Genomic DNA, 9,690 nt, shown 5'->3' on the forward strand with positions numbered 1-9,690 from the left:
CCCTTATAGTCCATGGAGCAAGAGTGGAGGGGAACATGCAGCCACACACTTCACCCGCTTATAACTAACAATCGCAGTGGGTCTCAGGACTGGTCAAAAGTTTAAATTAACGTCGCTAGCACTTTAAAGCTTGCTTGTGCTCGGAACAACCAGGTCTGCAATTTAGAGATGGTCCATGTGGCAGAGACCAGCTGCCTGACAATTGCTTTCTGTACACAGCTGGGGGAGAGAGACTGGTAATCGCTGTAGCATCAGTGCCTCACGCAAGGCAGTGCATGTGCCTTGTCCTGAGCACTCACATTATATAACCAGTGCTCTGCAGATACACAATCCGGCTTAATGCACAGGGTTTCATTGATGGAGAGGAGGATTAAACACGCTGGGCTATGACCTAACTCAGTAGAAGAGTGCCCTCCCCCACCAAACACGTTTGCTGGTTCAGTGTCTGCACAGAGCTGGCTCTGATGATTTACATTCTGGAAAGTGTTCTCTATACCAACTCTCAACACTGTGCAGTCTGCTGAGAGAAGGAAGGGACTGTTCACATCATGTTCGGGCAATGCTCCATGGGGATACGTTAGGATATAGTCCAAAAGGATTCTGATTTATAGGGTTCAGTAAAACCAATATTATTTTTATTTGAATGCTTTATTTGCAGGACAAAAAAAAGTGTAGACTATACAAGCTTGCTGACTGTCTCCAATAACAGCCATTAACTTTGCTACACACTTCTGTAGCTTCAATGAAGTGATCAGCTGGAATCTATAGCGCTTACACTGGAAAATTCCATAATTTCCAGCACAGAATGGTATTATCTTGTGGAGTTAAACAGGACTAGAAAAAGATTGATTTTAAGAGAACCGAATAAAATGGGCACAATTATTAAAAAAAAAAAAAAATGCTTTATGGTGTTCAGTTGGGGTCTAACTGCTGAGACCCCCACCAATATATAGACATTGAGTCAGGATAAGAGCATGGTGATGCATTTCACTCCCCAGCTCACAGCTATCACCATCCTGGTGGCTCCATTATAAGGGTCCTATTATACGGAGCGATTTTTTTTATGATTAACGACTAACGATAAACACTCGCAAATGAGATTTTTTTTTTATCGTTAACCTGAAATCGTTCGCCATATTACACAGAATGATGGTCGTTAGATATGATCGTTATTATGATCGTTTATTCCTTCTGATCTAAGGAAAACAATGGGCAATGTGCTATTACACTGAACAGTTAGTGAAAAAATGCAAAATTACAGCGAATGATTAACGATAATTTTAGGTTCAGATCTAAATCAACAACATACAAACGATTTTTGGATCGTTGCCTGCAATTACACAGAACGATTAAGGTTTAAATTAGAACGATATAACGATTTTTGGCATGATAATCGTCCCGTGTAATAGGGCCCTAAGTCTATAGAGCTGCTGGACAGATAATTGGCAGTGGGGAAGTGAGAAGAGCAGCTGGAGGTAGCATGCTTCACTCTCCTGATCAGTGGAGATCTCCGCAGTGAGACCCTGACCAATCAAACTTTTGACATGACCTGACAAATTTTAAAGTGGTAGTTATGTGCTTTCCACAGTATGCAGAGGATAGGAGCCTAAAATCCTTACATTTATTCACTACAGAGCCACCAACGAGAACCAAATACAACTCTTGGCACCCTTCGGACGCTTCATAGAGAATGAAGGGCCCGCAGCTCGGACCCGAACAATATCTTAGTTGTGCTCTATCCTGTGCATACTATGGATTGGGCATAACTACCCCAGATAGGGATACTATATATTTTTTTTTAAACAATTGTCTATTTTATAAAATTTTTTAACACAGTTTACATACATCATAGAGCATCTTTCACAAATCTCCAAACTGAGACATTTCAGTCACAATAATATAGCCAGTCTAAGTGGGATACTATATTTTAATGACCGCTATGATTTAATTCAAAATAAGAGAGGCAAATTTTTATGGTACCATCAAAGAATCTAGATTATCTAAACGATATGGAAGATTTTCCATGCAGAACTTCATACAGCAAATCCGCAGCTGACTACAGTACCAGCCAAGTCTTAAAACATTTTAGAATTTTAGTTTAATCAGAATTTTTAGTTTTAATTATCACCTTGTCAAGAGAGGTCATTTTATTCCTGGACCTGTTGGGGGGATTGGCCTCTTTGTTCTGAATACCCTGGTTTTCCCTCTTGTGTTTACTACTTTTTTTTTTTTTCTTCCCTCCCATGCTCTGAAAATGTGACTGTGTCCTCCCTGTGACTGCAGAGCTCATGCTATCCCCGTGACTGCGTCCTAGGGCTGAGCCTGTAACTCCTTGTGTGCAGGGCTGGATTTATGGAGGCGAGCAGAACTGCACATGTCTCCAGCGGATGTTAGAAAAGATTAAAAAAATAAATAAAATAAAAATAAATAAAAATATTTGTTTCTAGTTCATTCTTATGTTTTTAACGTTTTCGTTCTTTATTTACCTTTTTTGTATTTTCCATATTATTTTACTTTTATCATCTTTAGTTTTTTTTTTTTTATTATATTTATGTTGTTGTACTTTTTGAACGTGTGTTTATCAGTCTTCCCCATAAAGATGCAGTGGGCACAGCTGGTACATTTACACACTGTGCCCAGGGCGTCTCTGACTGTATTTACAGTAACATGATGTCCTTTGGCAGTCCTGTGTCAGTGAGTGTGCTCCCTAGCACTCCACACCCCTGTGTGCTCTCTATCAGCCTGCTCACACTCCCCTCCCTCCCTGCCTGGAACAGATGCAGCATTGAGCAGCACGTGAGCTTCATATGACAGCAGCAGCAGCAGCAGCTGGTTCACTTGGCACTGGGCGTGCTGCTGTCACAGGGAGGGACACACCACCACTACCCCCCACCAATGAGCACACTACATCTCCTCCCATCCATTTAACCAGAAGCTGGAGCTCATAACACCATCATATCCAAGCAGAACAGCAGACACTGCTGGTACACTGAGACTCCTACAACTCCACCTGAGCCCTTTACCTGTGCCCATAGGAATACTGCAGGAGACACAGTCTCTACTGTATGGACTATCTGCTCTCTCATATACTTTTGTGGATCTAACTTTTGTTGGCATGGAAAGAATCCCTAGTGCCCAGCCTCCTCCTGCTTGTCTGGAAAGATCTCCCTCCTTGTCTGGGTAAGTTCTCTTCTGTGTCTGGAAACCTAGGGGACTGCAATCTGGAGTTTCCTTAAGAAATGTGCAAGAACTACTACTTACCTACAGAGAGAGGCAGTAAGTTGTGCCCTGACTGTGTGTGGTCTGGGAGCAGGACTGAGGGATCTCCCAGGATACATTGTAGTCATTTAGATGATGACTATAGTCTAGATTCACAACAATGTATCAATGGAAAAGACTAAGGGCCCTATTCCACCGGACGATTATCGTTCAGATTATCGTTAAATCGTTCGAATCTAAACGATAATCGTTCGGTTGAAATGCAGTTAACGATTAACGACCGAACGAGAAATCGTTGATCGCTTTATAAGACCTGGACCTATTTTTATCGTTGCTCATTCGCAAATCGTTCGCATTGAATAAGACATCGTTCGGTCGTTCGCAATAGATACGAACGCAATAGCGAATAAATACGGAAGAAGAAACGATCGCAATTACGATCATAAGTAACGATTATCGTTCCATGGAAATGAGTGAACGTTTTCAGGTCTTTCGCAATAGCGGTCGTTTGAGATCGTTAATCGTTAACAATTATGCTAACGATAATTGTCCGGTGGAATAGGGCCCTAAGACTATAGGAATTTGTACTGACACAGTATCCAAATGTAGGTGATGACTACAGTCTCTATATATTTTAGTTAGTTTGGATATATAGGCTATAACGTGTTTATAAACTATGTGGCAGGACTGTATACCAGTGATATGCTGTCCTATGAATATGGATTAGATATTATCCAATATATCATGGTAGCAGATTCTAGACAATAACTCACCTGCTAATGTACATTCTCTGCTATGACTAGTGTAACATTGGATCATATGATTCCTGTATACGCCATAGTCTTACATTTCTCTCTTTATCTTGTAGGATGGATTTTTCCCACATGTATCCAGTTTTCAAAACCAGGAAAGGTTTGAAGCGATGTGAGGATGGCAAGGTGAGAACTTTCCCATAACTTTTCCAACTTCTCTGTTCTATAGTGACCATAGTGATGGTTTAGCCTGTGATATGTGCACAACTCATGCCATTTACATTGAACCGGATTTGTCTTGCAGCAGGGATGCCCAACCTGTGCTTTTCCAATTGTTGCCAAACTATAAGTCCCATCTTGGGAGTTGTAGTTTTGCAACAGCTGGAGAGACACAGGTTTGAGACACCTTCTTAGACTGTATGTATGTATGTACCTTCTTGCACTGAATGACAAGGAGTTAAAAAGTTTGTCTATGAGCCCACAAGGGTATCTTGGCTTGTTTGGTCTTATAGTTTGCTAACGAATAACATGTCTGTACACTGTGTACTAGCTGCCTACTCTGTGCTGGGATTCTATCCTTTGCCTACATGTTCCTTGTGGGGTGTGTATGATTAGAGTCTCACGTGTACCATCACATGTAAGGGTTGCTTGGGTGCAATGCACCAGTCTGAACACTAGAATGCGCTCTGTAACCCTGTCTGCCTGTCCTACATTGGTGTGACATGGATATGTCTTTTCTTAGCAGGAAACTTACAAGCTCCCTCACAGACTTATTGAGAAGAAAAGGCGTGACCGGATTAATGAATGTATATCTCAACTCAAAGACCTGCTGCCAGAGCACCTCAAGCTTACGGTAAGTGACTGTGACCTCATTGATAATTCAAGATTTTACAGAATTGAAAGGGTTCTGCAGGCAGTATCACATGCATTCACGACTGGTGCATGTGACAGCCATGGGATGTGTATTTGCTCCCATGTGACCACCACGCTCAGTGCTCCAGCAATTATGAAATTGATTCTAGGCGGCCGTGTGACAAGTCGCCTGCCTATTATATAATCATTGCATTATCCTTAAGGGCTGATGTCACTGGAGCCATTTAGAAGTGTATGACTTATGCAATGTAATGAAAGAATGTATAAGCAAACAACTTTATATTGACAAATATATATACCCTTATATATTATTCTGTAAGGGAAGGTGATACATTCTATATCCGGCATTTGATAATTCAATCGTTTAAAGTTCTTTCAGTTGTCCAGATATGAGTTCTCTCCCTCTGTTAAGTTAGGAAAAAATCTATTTAGAGATCTTCTGGACTAGGTGACAACCATTGCTTTCTAAGACACCTGAATGACCGGTGTACTCTAAATCTCTGCATTGTCATATGGCTGCTCATCAAGGCAGATTTGCCATTCAGACGTCCGGGATACTAACCACCTCTGTGGGAGTTGTAATCGCAGCCATACTGGTTGTCGTGAAGACTTCTATTTCTTAGGGCTCTCTATTCTAGGAGGCAGATGTTCTTTTATATATAGCTTATGGTGGGCAGAAACATCAGGTCCCTTCTGATTGCCCCACTGGATTTGGAGCTCTGACTTTGTTGCTTGTCCATCCAGAGATGTTGGTTGTTAATAGAATATCTTTCTTCTACAGACACTGGGACATCTTGAGAAAGCTGTGGTGTTGGAACTGACTCTAAAACATGTACAGTCCTTATCCAATCTGATTGAGCAGCAACAGCAGCAGATCCTGACACTTCAGAAGGGTAAGTAGCTTCTCTGGCCCACACTCTTATACTACAATATAGACGGCTCAAAGCTTTTGTTATGATGTGGCTACCAGCTGCAGTATAGTTGTGGGAACCATATTCTCCAATGGGATAAAACATTTATGCCAATCCTGTCCTGTCTGACCATTCACTGTAAGGGTGGTAATACACTGCACCATTTTTCAGCGATAAACAATCTCAAACGCTATGACGAACGATCGTAATCGTTCATCCTATTACACAGGACGATGATCGTTACTTACGGTCGTTCTTGTGCTCATCCTTTCCTGGCTGATAGACTGGGGAATGAGCGAACATGGCATTATTACACCAAACGTTGTTCGAACGATTTGTGAACGATTAACGATAAAAATAGGCCCAGATTCTATTAAACGATCAATGATTTCTCATTGGTCGTTTAATCATTGCCTGCTATTACACATAACGATTATCATTTAAATCCGTTTTTTTGAACGATAATCGTCCCGTGTAACAAGGCCCTAACTCACACAATAGATGGGCTTTAGGTAAAGGGATTGCATAGAAGACAATGGCTGACGTGGAACAGCACTGAATGCTCTTCTCCATCCAAGTGTTATGTGGTTGTGAGACTTTGCATGTAGGGTTGCAGTCCAGGTTAAGGATCTTATTATTAGATCATTGTACTTCAGTGTTTAATTCCATCTTTTTCTTTTTACAGGTGGTTCATCCATGAGCAGCAAATCCTCAGGAGAGGAGATGTTTCGCTCAGGGTTCCAGCTGTGTGCAGAAGAAGCTCTAGGATTCCTCCAAGGAGGCGAGAAGCGTGAACTTGTAGCTCATCTCCATCGTGTGGCCTCTGATCTCAGCCACAGTCCTCCCAGAGCTCCCAAACTGAATGAAAAACCCAGTCCTAAGGCTCAGGCTACCAACTGCGTCCCTGTGATTCGCCGTGCTGCCCCCCTCCAGTCTGGAGAACAGAGCGGCACTGACACGGACACTGACAGTGGGTATGGAGGAGAGGTGGATAAGGCAGATTCCACTCAGGAACAAAGGAGTCCTGGTAAGGAAGACACATCTAGCTCCCCGACCCTAGACAGGATCATTAAGCAAGAACATGAGGAAATTCCCAAAAAGAGGTCCAGAATGGAGACTGCAGATAGTGACCCTAAATTCTGCAGCAGTGACCTTCCTCCAGTTGGTTCTTACCCTGCTCATCCACCCTTCTGTTTCCCATTTTATTTAATACCCCCTACACCCTCTGCCTATCTGCCAATGCTAGAAAAATGTTGGTACCCAGGATCTATGCCCATGTTGTATCCCAACTTATCTCAGTCTGGACTGCTGAGTCAAGATAGCGTCCCACAAGTTCACTCCCCAGCAATGCCATCCATGGACTCCTCTGCCTTACTACAAGCACTTAAACAGGTACCCACAGTGGGTACAGATCCCAAAGAGTGAGGAGAGAGGAGAAAAAAAACTTGTACTACAATAACAAACAGCCATTCTGGGGATCCCCCAGTATGAGACTCTGCACGAGAAACTGGGGCCACCAGTATGAGACTCCACAAGAGAAACTAGGGGCCCACCAGTGTGAGACTGCAAGGTGGTGACCTGCCTCTGTGCGAAGAGGACCCTTTGAGTGAATATGGTTGTTCATTAAAGGTTGTCCACCAAGAGAAGACAGTCTTGTGACCAACGCTGTGGAATTACAAGATGTGTGGAGGTAGCTTAGTCCATCAAATATGGAGAACTAGGGGAAACCAAAAGGCAGGCCCTCCTGATCGGTGGGGGAATCGAACCCTCGTTGCTCTTCATCTCTATTCATCCTCAGCCTTGTAACTGAGGCCGCCTGGGCTTGGGAGTTCTGTAGCAGCTGAGGCATGAAAAATAACCACCCGGGCTACTCCTCTGCCAGTTACAGCAAAACCTTGAACATTAAACCTGTCTTGCAGCACTGAACATGTAGGGGCTTCATAAGCTTATGCAGCCCACACAACCTGCCAGCCCTTGCTTCGCTTGCCCTACAGGATAGGGTATGAGGCTCCGATAAACAGCACTTTATATTACTATATTACATCTGTTTCCCTTTCTGGACTCTTGCCCAACTTCCAGGCATAAGGGGAGTATGTCAAGAAAATAAATATTTTTGAGAAAAAAAATAAAAAAAACTTTATTTGGTGAAATGTTGTGGCCTTTGATATTTCAAGTGTACAAAAGCAGACTGAAAGAGTACGCGTCTAGCAGGATAGTGATGGACTCTGTCCAACCATCCTCTCCCTCCCTTGCTTACCCGGGGTCAGTGTGACACGTACACAAGGTGTGTGACTCACTCCCTCCAGGTGCACATAACAATAGGTTCTTTCTTAGGAACCCAGCAGGGGAGGGGTTAAGTGAAGGAGTGGGGGCAGCCAGTTTATGGCACTTTGATGTCAGGCAGACAGCTCAGTTCCCCTTCACTTGTTTTGACAGTGTCACCTCCCTGTCACCCTGTGCATGTTGACACAGTCAGGCTTCCGAATGTTGCTTTCATGTGCAGCCTGAGGCTAAATGTATCCCCTGCTTCCTGGAATGAGACGTGACTGGCAAGCATTCAACAGCAGCTTGCTGACACTGTGCACTCTAATCCACCTCCCTCACTTTGCACCTTGCTCCTTTTACTTCACACCCCCGAGTGTGCACTTTCCCTGAAAGACCTTCTGTTGTAATGCAGCCAATGTATAGTCTAGGTTCTGATAGGTAAAGTAGTAGAGTATTACACACTCATGAACATTGGGGTTAGTGGGGAGCACGCACAATTTGGGTTCAAACTGACACAGATGATTTGTCTCTCCATATGCAGCCAACCTGACAATGTACTGTATATAGCTGAGAAGTAAGATTCTTGTATATAGGAGCAGTATTATAGTAGTTATATTCTTGTACATAGGGGGCAGTATTATAGTAGTTATATTCTTGTACATAGGGGGCAGTATTATAGTAGTTATATTCTTGTACATAAGAGGCAGTATTATAGTAGTTATATTCTTGTGCATAGGGGGCAGTATTATAGTAGTTATATTCTTGTACATAGGTGACTGTATTAGTAGTAGTATATTCTTGTATATAGGGGGCAGTATTATTGTAGTTATATCCTTGTACATAGGGGGCAGTATTATAGTAGTTATATTATTATACATAGGAGCAGTATTATAGTAGTTATATTCTTGTGCATAGGGGGCAGTATTATAGTAGTTATATTCTTGTACATAGGTGACTGTATTATAGTAGTTATATTCTTGTATATAGGGGGCAGTATTATTGTAGTTATATCCTTGTACATAGGGGGCAGTATTATAGTAGTTATATTCTTGTACATAGGAGCAGTATTATAGTAGTTATATTCTTGTACATAGGAGGCAGTATTATAGTAGTTATATTCTTGTACATAGGAGCAGTATTATAACTACTCTAAGGCCATGTTCACAATACGTATAACACCAGCGGTTCTGTGATTCGGCCAGGTCACAGAAAGACTGCTGTTACTGAACATCATCCTGGCTGGAACTGCAATATCGGCTGGATGATCTTCACTACTTTCGGATGTGGGTGCATCAGTGTGCGCCAGCATCCGAATTCCCTGCTGGAAACAATGGAGTGTGCAGCCGGAGCCGCACGCTCCATTGTGTGAACTGACAGGTTCTTTGCGGCCGCAGAAAACTGACTTGTCAGGGTTCTTTTGCGTGGCTGCTAGCGATCCCAGCCGGAGTGTATACTACTTACATAGTGTGAACGTAGCCTAATACTGCATGCTATGTACAAGAATAGAACTAATATAATACTGCCCCTATCTACAAGAATAGAAGTACTGTATAGAGTTGAGTGGATTTACAGTAATAATGAAACAAAGCGCTTTATTATCTCGGCAATCAACTCATCAGGCTGCTGCCTTCTAACTCACTGCTGCTTTGTGACACTCCTCCCTGGGTGCT

At 42.6% G+C, this 9,690-nt stretch overlaps 1 protein-coding gene across 2 annotated transcripts; it reads left to right on the top strand.

Annotated features, from left to right (window-relative positions):
* Positions 1–2,855: 2,855 nt before the first annotated feature.
* BHLHE40 (basic helix-loop-helix family member e40) lies at positions 2,856–7,897 on the top strand. 2 transcript variants are annotated; one of them, XM_069966638.1, is made up of 5 exons: positions 2,856–3,180; positions 4,088–4,157; positions 4,714–4,824; positions 5,626–5,737; positions 6,441–7,897. In XM_069966638.1, the coding sequence occupies exons 1-5, from the start codon at positions 3,116–3,118 to the stop codon at positions 7,178–7,180; spliced, it is 1,098 nt and encodes a 365-aa protein (XP_069822739.1). In that variant the 5' UTR covers positions 2,856–3,115; the 3' UTR covers positions 7,181–7,897. The 2 variants fall into 2 exon arrangements, with proteins under 2 accessions (XP_069822739.1, XP_069822740.1); XM_069966639.1 differs by having other exon boundaries at positions 2,857–3,180; positions 4,717–4,824.
* Positions 7,898–9,690: the final 1,793 nt, after the last annotated feature.

Source organism: Dendropsophus ebraccatus, chromosome 4, assembly GCF_027789765.1.
Source record: "Dendropsophus ebraccatus isolate aDenEbr1 chromosome 4, aDenEbr1.pat, whole genome shotgun sequence".
Classification (NCBI taxonomy): Eukaryota; Metazoa; Chordata; class Amphibia; order Anura; family Hylidae; genus Dendropsophus; species Dendropsophus ebraccatus.